The sequence below is a fragment of the Myxine glutinosa genome, chromosome 6 (assembly GCF_964187855.1).
Source record: "Myxine glutinosa chromosome 6, kmMyxGlut1.1, whole genome shotgun sequence".
In the NCBI taxonomy this organism is placed as follows: domain Eukaryota; kingdom Metazoa; phylum Chordata; class Myxini; order Myxiniformes; family Myxinidae; genus Myxine; species Myxine glutinosa.
In genome coordinates, this window is record NC_136266.1 from 128,708,034 (window position 1) to 128,728,549 (window position 20,516).

Below are 20,516 nucleotides of genomic sequence, written 5' to 3' on the forward strand. Positions count from 1 at the left end.
TTTAATTGTTTGACTCGGGGGGCCGCAATGGAAATTCTACTAGTTTTTGCATCGATTGGTTATAAACATGGCCATCGCTATCTAATTAATTGTATTAACAGGAAATGATAGAAACCCGACTCCTATCATCCACAGATATTTGACGCGAGTCAAATTTGCATTTAGGAACATAACAATTATGGTCAACCATCTTGAAATTGCCACTTGTTCGTCGAAATGCTGAAAATTATGGTTAAAAGACGATTTTAATTGCAGATTTTGCACCAGCAACGGCAGGTTAAAAGTGCCCGATGAGCAGAACCAAATTGGTGAAAACTCACACACGTGCGCAGAAGGCCTCATTTAACATTCATACGACATTTTGAAAGTCCCATATTCACTGAAGTAGCACTTATTCTTTCATTGTTTATTTATTTCACATGATGTAAAATGAAAATTTTAACAGCTGTTACCTCTGGTGATTCTTAATTTTTAAATTTCCCTTTTGTTTTACTTTAAAATTTATATAAGTATATGGTATAAACTGTTTATTTGTTTTTCTGTTACTTTGAAAATGTTTTTTCTTTTATCATGGAATGTCAAGAATGCAGAAAGACTCCAATGTGAAATTATATTTAATATACGGAAGATATTTTCTATTTCTCAGTCTTTGATGATAATTACATGAATGAACAGGATTATAAATAATTAAATTGATATATGTGGGAAAATTACACAACACTCGACTCTATTTTGCCACTCTCTTTCCATCAATGAATTGGCATAGAATTGCCACTCTCTTTCTGCCAATGCTTCTGGGGCACTCACTGCCAACTGTAGGAGCACCAACTGCCTGAACATGAGAGGGTCTTCCTCCATTGGGGGGACAAATCCATGTCCTCTATTATAAACACCACTGCTATCTATGAAAATTACGTGCTTGGTCAGGGTCGCCCAGATAGTTCAAATGGCAGAACACTGGTACGATTCACCAGAGGACCTGGGTTCAATTCCTGGTCTGGGCATTTAATTGTCCCACATATATACTTTATGATAGTTGTCTTTTTTATAGTATTTTTATAGTATTTTTATTTAGTTATCTTACCATGAACAAAACTAGAAAATCACAGCCTGTTTTTGGAATTGATGGTGCGCTGTGTGGTTGTCCCTTTTTCAGGCCATTAAAGTACTCATTCAAGCCTCTAAGGAGCTGCAGAGAGAGATTGTGGAGAGTGGACGGGTGAGATTGGAGAGTGGGTTTGAAGGACACAAGGTTTTATTTATTTTTAATCGTCCAAGGCTCATAGATGAGCTGTCACACGAGTATCGAACACATACAGTGCATTCAGAAAGTATTCAGACCCCTTCACTTTTTTCACATTTTGTTATGTTGCAGCCTTATGCTGAAATCTTTTAAATTCATTTTTTCCCTCATCAATCCACACTCAATACCCCATTATGACAAAGAGAAAACAGAATTTTAGAAAGTTTTGCAAATTTATTAAAAAGAAAAAACTGAAATATCACATTGACATAAGTATTCAGACCCTTTGCTATGACACTTGAAATTTAGCTCAGGTGCCTCCCATTTCTCTTGATCATCTTTGAGATGTTTCTACACCTTGATGGGAGTCCACCTGTGGCAAATTCAATTGATTGGACATTATTTGTAAAGGCACACACCTGTCTATATAAGGTCTCACAGCTGACAATGCATATCACAGCAAAAACCAAGCCATGAGGTCGAAGGAACTGCCACACGAAGGAACATCACTGCAACACTCCACCGATCTGGGCTTTATGGCAGAGTGGCCAGACGGAAGCCTCTCCTCAGTGAAAGACGCATGAAAGCCCGCTTGGAGTTTGCAAAAAAAGCACCTAAAGGACTCTTGGACTGTGAGAAACAAGATTTTGTGGTCTGATGAAACCAAGATTGAACTGTTTAGCCTCAATTCTAAGCGTCATGTCTGGAGGAAACCAGGCACCGCTCATCACCTGCCCAATACCATCCCAACGGTGAAGCATGGTGGTGGCAGCATCATGCTGTGGGGGTGTTTTTCAGCAGCAGGGACTGGGGGACTGGTCAGGGTTGAGGGAACAATGAACGGAGCAAAGTACAGAGATATCCTTAATGAACACCTGAAACAGAGCGCTCAGGACCTCAAACTGGGCCGAAGGTTCACCTTCCAACAGGACATTGACCCGAAGCACACAGCCAAGACAATGCAGGAGTGGCTTTGGGACAACTCTGTGAAGGTCCTTGAGTGGCCCAGCCAGAGCCCTGACTTGAACCCAATCGAACATCTCTGGAGAGACCTGCAAATGGCTGTCCACCGACGGTCCCCATCCAACCTGACAGAGCTTGAGAGGATCTGTAGAGAAGAATGGCAGAAAATCCCCAAATCCCGGTGTGCAAGCTTGTCGCATCATACCCAAGAAGACTCAGGGCTGTAATCGCTGCCAAAGGTGCTTCAACTAAGTACTGAGTTAAGGGTATGAATACTTATGTCAATGTGATATTTCAGTTTTTTTCTTTTTTATAAATTTGCAAAACTTTCTAAAATCCTGTTTTTCTCTTTGTCATTATGGGGTATTGAGTGTAGATTGATGAGGGAAAAAATGAATTTAAACGATTTCAGCATAAGGCTGCAACATAACAAAATGTGAAAAAAGTGAAGGGGTCTGAATACTTTTTGAATGCACTGTATACAGACAAATTCTGAAAGTTAAACAATTTATTCTCTTCCCACAATATTTCACCCTATTACTTAAAGATTACAAGCAGATTATCTTCGTCTTTATTATCTTTCTGCTTCTGATCCCTTCTTTTGACTTGTATGTTATTTTATCTTGAGATTTGCTGTCAATGGCAAATGCACACTGTAAATTCAACTGCTGCAACGCAAAGAGTGTATTCTTCATGACTTCTAGCTCCATCGTGGTTCCTATTTTCTTGGTCACTGATAAAATTTAACTTGTGGGTTAGAACGTATGGAACTTTAAAATCTTAACAAGGAGAAATCAGAAGTTTTTACTGCAACACTTATTTTAAAGTCGCAAAAGGTGCTCAAAGAAACCTCCTTCCACCTTTGATTTTTCTGACACATGCCTATCATTGACAAGACCAAGGTGTCGTCCATGCTTAATAATGTAATAAATTTCTTCATTAAGTCAGCTAAGAGATTGTCTCTCGCAGGGTGCAGCATCCCCGAAGGAATTTTATGCGAGGAATTCTCGCTGGACAGAGGGACTAATTTCTGCTGCAAAAGCGGTTGGTTGGGGGGCCACAGCACTTGTGTAAGTTTTTTTTTTTTTTCCTCTCTTTGGGGGGTAGGGGGGTGTGGGGGGGGGGGGGAGGGGAGAGATGTGGGTTACCCTTACCCAAGTAAGTTTTTATAGATTTCCACTTTCGAAAAAACATATGAGATTTATAATGGGTGATCTACTGCCGTATAATGTGAGACGAAATGCACGGGTTTCCCTCAAGAAAAATGGGATTTGACGTACAGTCATGTGAAAAAGTAAGTACACCCCATGTAAAGTTTTGACTTTTTCAACATATTTCAACATACAGCTATTTGATCTTCATTTCAACAATATTGATAGATAAAGGTAATATAATATAACAAATATCATGAAAGATTTACATTTTGTAGTCCATTGTATAATTTAAATAAACATAAATGCAAATTTTGCATGTGGAAAAAGTAAGTACACCCCTACCTTCAAATACCTAAAATTAGAATCAGGTGCACCAGCTCAGGTGCAAATGATTAGAACATTGTCAGAGAGGATCTTGGAGGAACCTGTCTTATTTAAACCTCAGACAATTCGTTTGGTTTGCTCTTTGTTGTTGATGTGTGCGGCGTCACCATGCCAAGATCAAAAGAGCTCTTTGCGGCCTTCAGAAAGAAGGTTATAGATGCCTACGAGTCTGGGAAGGGATTTAAAAAGATCTCCAAACAATTTGAAATCAATCATTCGACTGTCCGGAAGATCATCTACAAGTGGAGAATATTCCAAACAACTGCCAACTTGTTCAGGCCAGGCTGCCCCAGCAAGTTCAGCCCGAGAGCAGACCGCAAGATGCTGAAAGAAATCTCTAAGAACCCCAGAATGTCATCACGGGCCCTACAGGTAGCTCTTGCCACTGTTGATGTCAAAGTGCACGAGTCTACCATTAGAAAGAGGCTGCACACATTTGATCTGCATGGGAGGTGTGCCAGGAGGAAACCTTTGCTGTCCAGAAAGAACATCAGGGCAAGACTAAAGTTTGCCAATGAACACCAAGGCAAAGACCAGCACTTCTGGAACAATGTGCTCTGGACAGATGAGTCAAACGTAGAGCTATTTGGCCACAGTACCAGAAGACATGTTTGGCGAAAACCAAAGACAGCATTTGACCACAAGAACCTGATGCCAACTGCAAAGCATGGTGGTGGAAATATTATGGTTTGGGGCAGCTTTGCTGCATCAGGGCCTTGGCAGCTCACCATCATAGAATCCACTATGAATTCTTCATTGTACCAGAGGGTGCTTGAGGATAATGTGAGGCCATCTGTCGGAAAGTTGAAGCTCAACCGAAGGTGGACCTTGCAACATGACAATGACCCAAACATACCAGTAAATCCACCAAGGAATGGCTGAAAATAAATAAATGGAGGGTTCTGGAATGGCCAAGTCAAAGCCCGGATCTAAATCCCATCGAGATGTTGTGGGGGGATTTGAAACGAGCTGTGCATGCAAGAAACCCCTCAAACATCACACAGCTGAAAGAATTCTGCATGGAGGAGTGGGCAAAAATTTCTCCCTGTCGATGTCAGAGACTGGTAGACAGTTATAAGAAATGCCTACTTGAGGTTGTTTCTGTCAAAGGGGGCAATACCACCTATTAGAGCCAAGGGTGTACTTACTGTTTCCACTTGCGAAATTTGCATTTATGTTTATTTAAATTATACAATGGACTACAAAATGTAAATGTTTCATGATATTTGTTATATTATATCACCTTTATCTATCAATATTGTTGAAATGAAGATCAAATAGCTGTATGTTGAAATATGTTGAAAAAGTCAAAACTTTACATGGGGTGTACTTACTTTATAACGTGACTGTATTTCCAGTAATTCGGTGTCAAAAAGTGAATTTGAGTTCCCTCCCTCCTGAAGCTAGTAGCTTCCTTGTCAGTAATTGTCATTTTGCTAATGCTATGCAGGAGATGGAAAATATATTTGTATTCTCACTTTTGTATTTCTACTGTTATTTCAATCGTTGATTCCTTCAAGCCTTGTGAGTTGGGGTTGTTGTGTTTTTTTGAGATTCGTGCATATTCATGGTGTCGTTTGCCTTTTAGTCGGGTATTATTTCACAAGTTTCATATTGACAGTTTTGGCCTGCTGACGAAACCATTAAGGCAGAAACAAGTAATAAGAAGGTGGATATACTTCTGACAACCCTCGACTCTAATTCTGCAACAGGGCAAATCAAATCAAATCAAAAAATGTTTTAATTTCTTCCAATGTATCGTGACGATAGGCCACATTGCACATGGTTTTACATACAATGATCATGCAGAGTATAAAAAGATACAAACATCTGAAATAGTGCATACAAATTAGTGGAATAAGTAAAACGTTGTGAAATTGCATCTTATTATTATTATCAATATAAATAATCAAATTAAAATACGAGACTAGGAATGACTGCACTGTGGGCACAACATGCGACACAAAGTATATATATATATTCACCTCCTCTGTCCACTCATCTCCCTCATCCTTGCTGTTGAAGATATTATACAATTCATCTCTGAGGGTCTTCACAGTTTGGTTCAATATGAATTCCGAGTCTGACTTTTTACGAGTTCTGAGCTGGTTTTGGTTTTGAGGCAACTAGTCCAAACCACTCGGAACAGGAGCAGCACGAAGGGTTATGTTGTTATCATATCTAGGGTGTATAGATTACAGTAGATCTAGGCTCAGGCTTCAAGAACGTCAGATTCAGTTACCAAGTTTCCGCCCTCCCTCTCTCTGTGGTAATAAAGCTTTTGTTCATAAAAACCTGTATATGGTCATTCGAGGTATGGGGCTGTGCCTTTAAACGCGACTGAATTGACTTTAAAAGTCCGATAATGGGCTGATTGGGAAATGCGCAGATGGCGCCGTTCAAAAATCACTTAACATTTTTTTTGTTTCGTTTTTTCAGGAAGGCGCATACAGGCCTGATTAAACATTAATAATAATTTAACACTCTACCCAAACAAAGCCAATGTAAATTTGACACAATAAAGCTGGACATTGTATAAATCAGCAGAGGCCTATAAAGGCCGATACAGTTTGGCCCACCAGGAAACAAGATGGCGGCCATGTCATTTTGTCTCGGCACTATGGTGGGTGGAGTCGATCGACGTGTGGGTGTGTTCCGGCATCTGTATGACCAATTGGTACACATTTCAAAAATTGACCCACAAGAATAACCCCAATAACAGCAGCAACATTCCGCAAGTAAAAATCTATTACAATTTAAAAATAAAAAGATTGTAATATCAATATATGTTCATCATACATTCATTTCATTGCACATTTGCAACAACAAACAAATAGAACAAAATAAAATCTAACGTTATGAGGACCACTATGAATACAGACAATGGAAATGAGACCGGAAGTATACGAGAGCAGGTATTAACAACAATGGTGCCTCAGGATCTATATGAATTTGACAGTACCAGCATACAAATATAGAGGTATTGACTTTAAAAGAATATTGTTGCGGATCTCGAGCCCGTCGACGTACAGAGGGGGGTTAAACCCTTTTCCCCCTCAGGCCTTCGAGTCCACGAGGCCGCTACCCACTTTACACTCGTGGGGCGGATTGCGGAGCAATTCCAGTCGCCACCCCCGCAGCGAGCGTGCGGAAGGGTCTCTGGTCAAATTCCCAAGTACCTTCTATACACACGCCGCCACGAAGATGGGGGCTGAACCTCGCACGAGTCACACTAGTCTGATACGCCCGAGCGGTTTGCGTGTCACGTGACTCGTGCCGTTAATGATTATGAACCCGATTGAGCGGTTTTATTTCGTACAATGCGAGGCCAATGGTGGGAAAAGACGTGAACGGCCAAATGGAAGCAAAGAACACAGGTTTCTTTGTAAATGTACAGTGATCAGGGCAAGGAAGAGACACAGGGTAAAAACTTAACGTCCTTAACTTAATTCCCCAGACAAGGGCCCTCTCACTCACGCGGGGAAAGGAAGGAAGAAGAAGGACGTGCTCAAAGCACGGCCGTTGGTGCCGTTCGCCCCGGTCAGCTCGCTGGGCGTGTCCCTTGAGATGTTTGCGGCACGTGCAGGGAGATCGTTGGAGTCTGTGGCCCCGGGAGAGATCGGCCAGCGAAAGTGCTTATAACAGGCGGCAGAGAACAGGGTAGGGCAGGGCAGAACGCAGACTACAGAGAGAGTTCGTGCTTTCAACCACAGAGCGCAGAGAGGGAGCTGGGAGCTTGGCCACAGAGTGAGTTCGTGCTTCGGAGTCCTGGGCTAGAGCGAGAGCGCTGGGGCAGAGATTCAGTTCGGGGATCCGGACCGGGTTTTATAGCCCCTCCCAGAGTCCCACCCGAATGTTTGAAGCACCTCCCCTGCCCGCCGTCGCTGGCCACTCCCCTTTAGCTCCCATTGGCTGCTTGCCGCTTACCGGCCACTCCCCTTCAGCTCCTCCCTCGGGCCTCCCAGACCTGTTCCAGGCCCTAGCACATGGTATTCCAACCCAATGAGGCCTACACTTACTGGCCTGTCTCAACGCATACTAACACAGGAAAGGAGACTATACTTAACATTGAATAAGACACTAGGGCATGCCCGTACTATATATATATCTAAAATTATATCCCCCCCCTCTATTTACATGAAATGGTTTGGTCCAAAGCGAACGGCTTGCGAGTACGGTGACAATCCCCCCCCTCTATTTACATGAAATGGTTTGGTCCAAAGCGAACGGCTTGCGAGTACGGTGTTTTTTATCGGACCCGTGGAATTATAGATAGTAGTTTTAATTAGTTTTAAAACATAGTTTAACGGCAACATAGTTTTCCAACGTGAAATAAATGAATACGCTCTCAAATGTGCCGTCCGAGGCAGAGTCTGTTCGCCACGTTCGGCACACGTGATAGCTCGCTGCTCTCTGATTGGTTGAATCGTTTTTTGGACATAGCTCGGTAACTACTTGTCCGATTAATATGAAACCTTGAAAAGGCACATCCTCGGGTCCCCAGCAATATACCTGGCAAGTTTAAAGTATATCGGACCCGTGGTTGTCGAGAAACAGCGGTCACAGACAAACATACAAACATACAAACATACAAACAAACATACACACAGAGATTAGTGGAATTATAGATAGATAACTGAACTAAGCGAGGCTACATGTTGTGGTGCAACTAACTAAGAGGGGGGTTTGCCTTTATTCTCAAAACTGCAACAATATATAACGTCTAAGCAAGAAGTTGGTGCTGTACTGTTCTTGCATGTCATAATAAAAATGTGAAAAGGAGAAGAAGAAAAAGGGAGAAGGAGAAGGAAAATAGAAAGTAAAGGCAGGAAGAAAAAGGAGGACGAGTAGAAGGTAAGGTTGTGAAGAAGTGGGAAACTAAACAAAAAAAGAAGAAGAAAAGAAGAATGGATAAACAAGGGGTGGAAGTGATGTACAAATCATAGTCAATGTCGGTACCGGTGTGATTTTGGACAATGATTTACAATGCTCAGATATCATTGATTGCATGGATAAGATACAGTAGAGCACTATTTTTCATGCGATTGTCTGGCCCTAGATGGCTTCATTGCAGTGTCCTAAAAACCTGTTCTGCTGCTCTTGTTCATCCTCTTTCTGCTCTGTTCACCCTATCATTTGTCCAAGGTCACCTTCCGTCTACTTGGAAGCCAGCCCACATCACCGTATTAGATAAACATGGTGCAAAAGTACATCCTCCTCAGGGCTGGATTAACGGATTTGGATGCACGTGACTTTGCACATGGGTGCACGTGACTTTGGACCACCTAGTCCCCTCAAAAACACAATGGGTTATCTATGCTTAATTATGTAAAAGCCCCCAAAAAGCGGGGGTTTGTTTGCTTTTTTCCCGGGAAAAATGTTGAAAAAAACATTTTATTATGTGTTTTCATACACGCACTAATCACGCAATCAGGTTGGTGCAATAATCTCCAGGTAACTGAAGGCAAACCTATCCACACAAACTTAGTTATCAAGGATTTTGCAACTTATTAATTTAGCTGTTTTAGATCAGCACTGATCTTCCTGTGCACATACCCATGTATTTATTTTTATTATCGTTTTTGTGCATGACCATGAATGATACATTTTACTACTGGTGCTTATATTCAATTAGCGCTGTTTTTTTGTCCATGATCTTTGGTCAATTCAGGGAGGGGAGCGCCAGGGGGGAAGGCGGAGTGCAATTGCCCCCGAAACCCAATGGCTAGGTCACTTGGTTTTACCGCGTATTTTCATGCATGCAATAGTTACACGCGATCAGACCAGCAAGCAAATTAAGGTGAACTTGTCCACACAAACCTAGTGATGTAAAGAATTTTCCTTCTTTGTGATTTGGCCTTTTATTTATTATTTTTGGCCATGACCAAGCTGTTTAAATTTTTAAATGCCATGAAAAATGCTGCAATCTGGTGCTCACCAACGGTGAACGGCAAAGAAGAAGTCGAATGAGATGATGGAAATTCTTTCAAAAACCCCAAGACTGACTGCTTTTTTTCTTCCATGACTCAACCTAGCAGGTCAGCAGACGCGGCATCATGTATGCCACCTGATCCCAATCACGAAACTGACAAAGTAGATGAAGGGAAAGATGGTTGTGAGTCCAAGCCTACCGGTTTAGCTAAGAATAATGAATCGTGGTCTTGAACGCCCCTTGCAAAGAGTGTATGAGGGTTACAAACTGCAGTGGGGAGAGATATTTCATTAAGCTTGCTCTGATCAAAAACAAACTGCATACTCCGATTCAACATGACCAGCTCGGTGCACAATGCTTCCTCAGCATTGTAAATGAACTACTGTGACAGACGGACATTGAAGATGTAATACATGAATTTGCAGCTTCAAAGTCTTGCAGACATTGTATATAGCTTTTTATTGTGTACAATGGCAAGGTCAAACATCCTCGAGGGATTACTCATCTGAGGAGGAAAGGCGATCAATGGATAAGTGGCTCACAGAAGGAAACACCTTCCTCGTCCCAAAATTTCAAGGGAAAGAACCTGCCTCAGATATAGAGAACAATAACGTCTCTACCAACAACACACAACATCCAAACAGGAATCAAACCTTACACAATGTAATACGTGTATAAAATGTATTCGCCACGTGATCCATTCTAGAATTGTGCGAGAATTCCATGACGATGTGCTTCCTGCTCATTTACATTCCATTTCACAAAAAAATATTGTCCGGACTCATCGATGTTGTCGTTTGAGCATCCCCTCTGAGTCTGTGAGGTCGGCGGTTCGATTCCGACCCCGAGTGAATCAAACTAAAGATTTCATAAATTCCATGTGCTGCTTCCTCGCACAGCCCTCAGCATTTAGAGGATAGAACACGACAGACCCCGTGAGTTCTGCTCGTGTTCCAAGCTGGTAAAACTAATCTGCTTGTGTTCTTTGTATCCTCTTTGTAAATAAAAAATATAATGGACATCTTGACCCTGGTTTTTTAATTCTTTTTCTTTAATCCTAAATACTTTATTTTCAAGGCAATTTATTTACTAAGGCTACTTATTCTAAATTTTCGAGAATACTATTGTTTTTTTTTGTTTTTTCCCCAATTCTGATGCGCAAGCACTGCACGATGAGTCTCTTGTAACAAAAAAGTGAGAATGTTGTCCTTGGCATGCCGGATCATGATTTACCATGGTAGCCTGGTAGGTAAACACATTGGTACGCTTATTTTATTGACTTTATTTTTGGAATCGAGTACAGCTATACTACGTACATACATAAAGCGACCTTCTGGGTTGATTTTTTTTCAAGTTTACTGATTTATACCTTAATGTGCTGTATTTGTGATAAATCTCGCTACATCCTGCAATTTGCCCACTGCAGGGGACATGTTGTCAAATTGACACAGTCACAGTTGCTGTTGCATTATTCCTTTTCTCCAACAGCATGATCTCAGACCATCAGTTCAGATTCAGACCCGGTCACTCTACCTTGGACATGCTGTGTCTGTTCTCCCAACAATGAATGGAGGCCCTCAATGTCAGACTTGAGATCAGGGCCGTCTCTCTGGACATATCTCGAACTCTCGATACAGCTTGTCGTCCCGCCTTGCTCTCCAAACTCTCTGCCTATGGCATTGAAGGCCAATATATCTACAAACACCAACGTTCTCTGCCTTACAATACCCCCTCCATCCCCACGACCTTTAAGCATCGCGCCAGCTCCATACTTGCTGCCGCCTGTGAATAACGCCGCAACTAATAGATTTGTAAACTAAAAACAACTAAACAGTAGAAGCTTAGTTTTCCCTTGCCTTGGTGGTGGGAAGAGGATGTTGGAATCATTGTTGGTATAGCGATCGCGGGGTCAGCATCTCCCGTGCAATTCACTTTGCGGGATTAAATTTTTGCACGACGTAAAGCCGGTGGGACCTACTCGCAGAACTTTCTGCCTGGACTTAAAGCCTGAAGGAGCTGTGCGCTCATATTCTTCAATCGTCTCTGTAGCAGCGTAGTATCAACAGTGGGCAGTGGCCATGGTGGCATAGTATCCGACTGCGCTTTACTGCATCCAAAATAAAATGTATTTCAATAAAAAAATGGGGGGGGAGGGGGGAGGGGTGCGTGAGGGTTTGGTGAAAACCAAAAGGGTGGCCTCATGCCAAAACGTTTGGGATGTGCTACTATAATGTGTTGTAAACATGAGGAGATTATTATCATAGTTTGCATGTGAGATTGAACGAATATATGGACACAATGCAAGTGGGTTGAAGGAGCTCAAGTTGTGGATGGTCAGGTATATGAAGCACACCATATCATATGATCATGACACCTTATCTTCTAGGGAGGCGGCTGACAAAGCCGTGAGTGCTGATGGAAAGTTTGAGGAGCTGGTCGTGTGTTCTCATGAAATTGCTGCCAGCACTGCCCAACTGGTAGCTGCTTCAAAGGTTGGTCTCTACAACACACTGCAATGATTCGCACACACGGAATTACCACTAATATCCTGAAGGCCTTTTTGTTATTGGCTGTGGCACACTACACGGTCAACAAACAACAAATAGTTTTATAGCACACTGCATTGGTAACTAGACAGTTCATAGGACATCTTACCCTGAGCAGTGTTCAAGTTTATAATTCAATTGAAATAAAAGACTGATTTTAAAGCTCGTATAAAAAAAATTCCGGAAGTTTAGCTCCCTCGATGCAGTCCTTATTTAATATGTTAGTATATTAGTTATATATTAATATTATTAATAGTTATATATTAGTTATATTGATATAATTAATAGTTATATTAATAGTTATATATTAGTATTAATATGTTAATATATTAGTCCTTAATACCTTATTTAATATGTCCAAGTACTGATAAACGGAAGGGTTTTAAAAGTAGAAAATGGTGTTCTCCAATGTTCAAGTATATAGTTCACTTGAAATAAAATAAAGATTTTAAATGGCGTAGAAAAACAAACCCGGAAGTTTACTGCTGTAAATGCAGTGTTTTTAACACACCACCTTATTTAACACGTTACATTAGTTCCTCGTGCCTGTTGTTTGTGTCCTTTATGACGTCCTTAAAAACAGTACGTTGCCTGTTTGGAATGATTTTCAATTTTGTTTTGATTGCCAGGCAGACAGAGTAAATTTTTTTTAATCTCACTCCTCTCTGCGCATGTGCTATCGGGACAAATTCAGAGACAAACCAAAGTTCTACTAAACTACTTTTCCGATTCATGTTCCGATCCGTGTTCAAAATATAACATTCAATTGGAATTGAGTTGTTCCTCGATCATAAACTGATGTTTGTGGGCAGACAAAGTGAACCAATCACTAAACCCCACTTTTGCTTTGCATGCTTGGGATAACAACACGTGTGGTTTGATGGTGGAGAGACAGGGTGAAAGAGAATTTACTCCACACAGAAGCCACAGGCTTCCATTGCGATGATGCAGTGTATTATGAGAGTGGTGTGAAAATTGTCCATTGCAAAATAAGTCCTCTACATCTTTTTTTTTTTTTTTTTTTTGTCCAACACTTTTACACACATATCTAAGTTTTTACATTTTAACCTTGAAACTTAATCACTTATTTTATTCCTGTACCTTTTCTTCAGGCTGAAAACTCCTGTACTCCCATTCCATATTTTCCCTCTCCTATCCTTCCTTTTTCCTTTACTTATCTACTTGCCATTCCTCTCCCTCTCCTCGCATTCCCCCACTCACCACATTTCCCCCACCCCATCCATATACCTACAAAATATTGTGATGGCTCCAACAATGAACTCTAATATTGCCATCATTACTTGCCATTCCAAAGTGTCCTTGGATTTCTCTGACCACTCTCACTTGGCCCAGAGGTTGACAGATTAATGTTCCTCCTTTGAAAATGATTAGTTTACTGAAAAAAATGGCCGATGACAACAGTAACAATTTGTCCGGTGTACTTTTGCTATCACTGTCGTTCACGTCTGTTGTTGCGCTTCCTGTACGTATTCCCTGAGCCAGCTGCAGTGTTTCAAAAAATGTGTCACTGACCCCATGCATATATTACCTTTCATGGGTGGTTGTTGCTAACCTGGTGTTGGCTTAGCGGTTAGGGTGCTGGCTTGGGATCCTAGGATCCTGGGTTCGAATCCCTGTCGATCGCTGAATTAACGCCAGGGGAGTTGACTCAGCCTGTCATCCTTCTGAGGTCGGCAAATTGAGTACCAGTTCACTGGTAATTCCCTGTGTGTCGTAAGAGGCGACCGACAGGGTTGGCGGCAGGAAGGGCATTCGGCCATAAAACATTGCTTCAAAAAGGGGACCACAGTGCCCGAAAAAGGCCAACCCCTGCTCTGCGGGGGGAAATGGCCTTGAAAGGTGGTTCCTGTTTTTTATGGGTGCTTGTTGCTGTCATCACCTGAATAATACGGATCTTCTGATCTACCCCAGCTAAAAATCTCAGGCTGTTGGATTAATATTATGGAGCCGAACTACAGCCCCCACCTAGATTTTGTCTCTTCCATTTCCTATTCACAGGTGAAGGCTGAAAGCAACAGCAAAAAGCTTTCCCAGCTGAAGGAAGCTTCAAAACATGTCAACGAGGCAACGGCGAAAGTCGTTGCTTCCACCAAGGATGGGAAGGCCCAGGTTGAAGAAGGAGGTGAGGAAAAACAAGTCTTTGCTTCTTGGATGGTCTACCACGTCTGTTTCTTCTGGTTTTCATCCCTGTTTTAATTTTATTTCGCAGAACCTCTCACCTTCACAGGAGTTTCGCTGACCCAAATCAAGCGGCAGGAAATGGACTGTCAGGTGGGTCCTGTTATTTAAACCCATTATACTGACGACTCTCATCCAATTTTGCCACACCATATTCCCCGGAGTGTCACACATGATGTCACTCAATACAGTGGGACCTTAGTAACTTCATGATTCACAATTTTATAATTGTAAGCGTAGGCACCAGGGTCTAACATCATATCATGCCTTTCTTAGCTGAATTCTTTCAATAATGTGTGTATAAAAAGCATTGGTTAATTGAAAGTGTCAAAGTCCATGTTGTCGTTGCTGTAGGCAGCTTGACCATCTAAACACAATGACCACAGTTTTCCTAAATCAAGCCATACAGCCGATTGTCTTGCACATTACACAACTATTAGACCACCACTTGATCATGTGGTTGCACTGCACATGATCGACTGAAACACAATGCAGATGTAATATAAAGCAATGGGAATAACTGGGTTCAGTTCCACACTGTTCCATATTCCACTAGAACAGAACTCCGTAGAGCGCAGCATACCTCTGCCAGGCTGAACAGTTTAATTTTTGTCACCCACTAATAGGCCCGATTTGCATCTGTACCTTAACCAAAATCGAATCGGTTTCTTCTTGTCATCTACCAAACTCATCCACCTAGTTTCCAAATCCGTCCATAATTTATATCCGAATCCATCCATAACTTTTTGAGATATCGTGCTATATGTCGTTTTTGGCCCCGTCTATCAATAATGAAGAATCGCTTTTAAAATTCTAGTATCCAGATCCGGGTCTGGATCTTCGCCAAAATCGAATAAATTTGTCCTTGTCACAAAGTCCGAATCCGTCTTTTTTGAGATATCCTGCTCACAGACAGACAAACATGGGTGAAAACATAAACTCTGTCCACCTTTTGCGGTGCAAGTAATAATAGTTTAATCGGAGCTTTTATACTACAATGCATATAACCGAATACAAATAAACAATAATAATGTGAGCAATACAATCAGTAAATTGTGGTAGAAAATGGGAATAAACATTGGCCAAATACACTAACACCATCACTCAGATGACTTCATCATCGCTTTACGATATTTAAATATAACATGAATGCAAGAAAATGAACATTTTATATCACATCCCTTTCAAATCCCTCCCCTTGTCCCTTCCCTCCTCAACTCCCCCCTCGCCCCTCCCCTTCAAATCTCCCCACCCTCATTTCTTCTCAATTTCCCCCCTCCCACTCCCCCTCCTCAAAGCGTCCTCCCCGCTTCTTCCCCCTTCCAACTCTCACCTCCATCTCCCCCAACCTTCTGCCTCGCTCTTCCCCCTCCTCAAATAACACCTCATTGTGCCTCACCCAATCATGATCAAACCTTTTGTCCGCCCCATCCTTCCCTTTCTCCGAGCTATTCTGAAATCTCTGACACACCTTCAACAGCTCTCCCTACCTCGTCCACCTCTTCCACATCTTACCCTACCCCTCCTCCCCCCTGTTCTGTATCCAATGCTCCCCCTTCCTCTTCATTAACGGTATGGACCTCAAACATCCGGGGCCTTCGTTCAAACTTAACTGATCTCTCCATACAGGTTGCTTCTGTCAAACCAGACGTGATCTGCTTAACAGAAACTTTCCTCCTTCATGATGTCTCTGATTCCTTAGTATCTCTCCCGGGTTACTCCCTCCTCCGGTATGATAGACCTGAGCCTCGTCCTGGAGGTGGGATTGCTATCTTTATCAAAAACTCTCTTCCTCACTCGCGCTGCACTGCACTCTCTCCACCTCACCCCCAGGAATACCTCTGGCTACGGCTTCCCCTTCGCTCCCACCTCTTGTTCATATGTGTGTTGTACCGTCCACCAAACAGTGATGACTCCATCTACATCTCGCTGTCTGATAATATGGACCAACTTCTATCTACTCATCCCAACTCTCTCTTCCTCATATGTGGTGATTTCAATTGTCACCATGCCAGTTGGTTGGGTGTGGGTACCTCTCTCACCAGCCATGGCTCCTCAGCAAAGGACTTCTGCGACTCACTGGGACTGACACAATCTGTCAATTTCCCGACCCGGATCTCAGTCAACGGAGCATCTTCTATTCTGGACTTGGTTATGACTAACTTCCCTGAAAATGTCTACTGCTCTTCTTCTGCTCCAATCGGATCATCTGATCATGTGCTTGTTAAAGTGGACATCTCTCTGACCATTCTCAGGGAGCCTGCTCAGCGTCGACGAGTCTGGCATTTCACTCAGGCCAACTGGCACAGTCTTCAAGCAGCCATCAATCATCTGGACTGGTCTCCCATCTCTACCACCTCTGACATCAACTCATCCTGGGAATTCTTCCAAAGTAAATTGCTCTCTCTCATGCACAGATTTATCCCATCTCGTCTTCAGTTGTCATACCCTTCCTCCCGTCCATGGTACACGGAATCTTGTGGTGAGGCTGTTGCCCAGAAACAACTTGCCTTCGTCTCCTGGAAAGCAAAGCCAACGGAAGGAAATCTCATTTCCTTTCACAAAGCCCGAAACAAGTGTGTGTCCACCCTCAGGAGAGCCAGGAAACAATATCTCTCCGTTCTCAAGACCGAACTCTCTTATCTGTCTCCCTCTTCCAAATCCTGGTGGTGTCTGGTCAAATCTGTTTCTGGTGTTTGTTTCCCCTCCATCCCCTCCCTTACCTCAAACGGCTACACGGCTAACTCCCCACGTGAAAAAGCTGAATGCCTCAACTCTGTGTTTGCCTCTAAATCTTGTGTCCCTAACCCATCCCTCTCTGTACCCACCATACCCAGTCGTACCCAGCTGCTCCTGGACTCCGTGTCCTTTCCTCCTGACAAGGTGGAAAAGTTTCTGTCAACCCTCGACTCTGATTCTGCAACTGGACCTGACGGCATCAGCCCACGGGTCCTACAATCCTGTTCTTCCGCTCTTTCACTCCCTCTCTCTGTTCTCTTCACCCTCTCTTTTGCTCAAGGTCAACTGCCATCTGCTTGGAAATCAGCCAACATCACCGCTTTGCACAAAAAAGGTGCAAAAACAGATCCTAGCAACTACAGACCAATCAGCCTTCTCCCAATTATCAGCAAAGTCATGGAATCCATCATTGCTTCGGATATGAAATCTTTCCTCTTCTCCAATGGCTTGATCTCTGATCATCAATTTGGTTTCAGACCAGGTCACTCTACTCTGGACATGCTGCTTCTGCTGTCTCAACAATGGATGGAGGTCCTCAATACCAAACAGGAAATTAGAGCTGTCTCCCTCGACATATCACGTGCCTTCGATACGGTCTGGCACCCCGCTCTGCTCACCAAACTCTCCTCCTTTGGTATCCATGGAAATCTCCACGCATGGCTGGCGGACTTCCTCTCTAGTCGTAGTCAACATGTGGCGCTGAATGGGTTTCTCTCATCTCCTCTTCCTGTTCAGGCTGGAGTTCCCCAAGGCAGTGTTCTGGGCCCTGTGCTTTTTCTGGTCTTCATCAATGATCCCTCTGACTCTCTTGAAAATCCTCTCTATCTCTTTGCTGATGACTCCACTCTCTGCCGCTCCAATTCCTCATCCCTCAGATCGGCAGTCTGCAGCCTCCTCACTCTCTGCAGACCTGGACAAAATCACAGACTGGGCAAACAAGTGGAACATGTCTTTCAATCCTGACAAATCTCACACTCTTACGATGTCTCTCCGAAAAGACCGACTGGACAACCCTCCCATCTACTTTCTGAATAATCCTCTCCAAGAAGTTCTGTCACTCAAGCTTTTGGGTCTCACTATCTGCCATGATCTTTCCTGGGAAAACCACATTTCCAAGCTGGCCTTAAAGCCAGTCGCCGACTGGGCATCCTCCGTCGTGCGAAGTCCTTCCTTGGCACACCTGAGCTCCTCACCACATACAAGGCTTTCATCCGCAGCTCAATGGAGTACTGCTCTCCCCTCTGGGCTGGTGCTCCTGCCTCACACCTAGCTCGTCTTCACGCTGTTGAAACCAAAGCGTTCACAATCATTGGAATCTCCCGCGATGACGCTATCTCCGAGGGTCTTTCACTTAATCACCGCAGGCAGGTTGGTGGTCTTTCCGTCTTCTACCGACTCTTCTCCGGCCTTGCTCCCCCAGCTTTCTCTGGGCTCTGTCCCCCAAATATTCCTGCAGGCCGTACAAGATCTGCCTGCAACCCTCTTATGGTTAAACTGCCAAAATCAAGACTCTCTGCTCACCTTCACTCCTTCATTCCTCTTTTCTCCCACCTCTGGAACAAACTCCCTCGCTCTCTTCAATCCCACTCCTCCCTCCAGGTCTTTAAAACGGCTGTCACCACCATCTCCTATCTTCCCCAATCCAAAACCTTGATCTTTTCTACCCCCGCTAATTTCACCCCAAATCCACTTTTTTGAGGTGACTTTTGACTTCTTTCCTGGAAGTCCTTGGTGTCCTTGCGTTTTATACCTATCCTGCCTCCCCCCAGGCCCTCTCCCTCCAAAAACATCTCCCGATGTCCCTGCTCTCAAATGTTGTGTTTGTGTGCTTCCTCCCCTTCTCTCCCCATCTTGTCGACCGCTCCCCTTTTTATATACTTTGTTTGCTTGTTTGTTTGATTTGTTTGTTTGATAAATGTTAGCTCTTTCACGATCCTCGACTCTGTATACAAAAAAAAAAACTTTTCAAAAAACTACATTTTGCACTTCAACTAATCTGGTATGCATTTGACAAATTGTTTAAAATTTGAATAATATTCAGTTCCGATGGAAGTGGAAGAACACGAAGAAGAAGAGGTCCGTTTAAGGTTGACTGGCACAGACTCGTGGTTCGAAGGCCAATGTATCGATAAAAATGAACAACTTCTTTAAGCGAATTTCAGGTCGCCTGAGCTTGTCACATGCACAAGTGGAATGGAAAAACACCAGCCCATATGTAATTGGAAAAATAATTGCGAGGTCCAGGTGAACCTGTTCCAAACCTTTTTTGGGGAGGGGAGGGGAATTTGATGCGAATATGTGGTGTTCTTTTACTGTGGGCTACGTGTCAAAATGGAAAGGTTTCTGCAGCCACACTGCAACCATAAACCCAACTATTGCCATATGTAACATTTATTGATACTCCAGATTTCACTCATTATTTGGCAACACTACCCATGCATGCACTTCTTCATTCTAAGTGCCATTTGCTCTATCCGGTTCCTTTCCTGTTCCATCTCCAGGTGCTGCATGACGTCATCGCCGGGCATCGAAGGGGGCCCGGCGATGATGCGCGCTGAAAGGGAGTACTCAGTTTTCACTCCGGTTTCTTTCTTTCTTTTTTGTTTGTTTGTTTGTTTGTTTGTCTGGGCGATATCTCTTGATCTAGGAAGCTGAAATTTTGGCACAATCGTGAGCACGTGCTTTGGCAAAAACAGTATTTTTTGTTTTTTGATTAATCAATTAATTTCATTACTTAAATATTATCGATTTATTAGTCAGTTATTTATTTTCTTTCTGGGCAATATCTCAGCACCTTTTGAGCTAGGAAGTTGATATTTGGACATGACAATGACCAAGTGATTTGGCTGTAAATGGTATTTTTGATTAATTGATTAATTGATTAATTATTTAATTATTCCAATTAATTTAATGATTTAATTAATTAATTTTCAAAAAGTTAGATTTGGGTGACACTGTGGTGGTTTATGTTTGCTATTAGCCAATTGATTAAGAAATTAATTATTTTATGATTTTTATTTATTTATTTTCATTATTAATCACTTACTTATTTTCTTTCTCATCTGGGCAATATCTCAGACACATTTTGAGCTAGGAAGCTGATATTCGGACACAACAGTGACCAGGTGATTTGGCTCTGTAGGATATTTTTGACTTATTGATTAATCAATTAATCAATTAATTATTTATTGATTAATCCATCAATTATTTAATTTTTGATTAACTCATTCAATTAATTTTCAAAAAGATACAGCTTCGGATGAAACACTGGTGGTCTAGTTGTGCTATTCTCCAATTGGTTAAGAAAGTATTTATTTAACGATTTTTTATTTTTTTTGCGCAATTAATCGATCAAT

The 20,516-nt window shown here is 42.5% G+C and overlaps 1 protein-coding gene across 3 annotated transcripts in view; it reads left to right on the plus strand.

Annotated features, from left to right (window-relative positions):
* Positions 1-20,516, plus strand: part of LOC137430284 (huntingtin-interacting protein 1-related protein) — a 122,217-nt gene that overhangs the window by 89,997 nt on the left and 11,704 nt on the right. For all 3 annotated transcript variants that reach the window (XM_068121054.2, XM_068121055.2, XM_078780530.1), the window contains exons 26-30: positions 1,157-1,219; positions 3,176-3,276; positions 12,063-12,168; positions 14,242-14,365; positions 14,453-14,514. In XM_068121054.2, the coding sequence (XP_067977155.1) occupies positions 1,157-1,219; positions 3,176-3,276; positions 12,063-12,168; positions 14,242-14,365; positions 14,453-14,514 (456 nt within the window). The remainder of the gene's footprint in view (positions 1-1,156; positions 1,220-3,175; positions 3,277-12,062; positions 12,169-14,241; positions 14,366-14,452; positions 14,515-20,516) is intronic.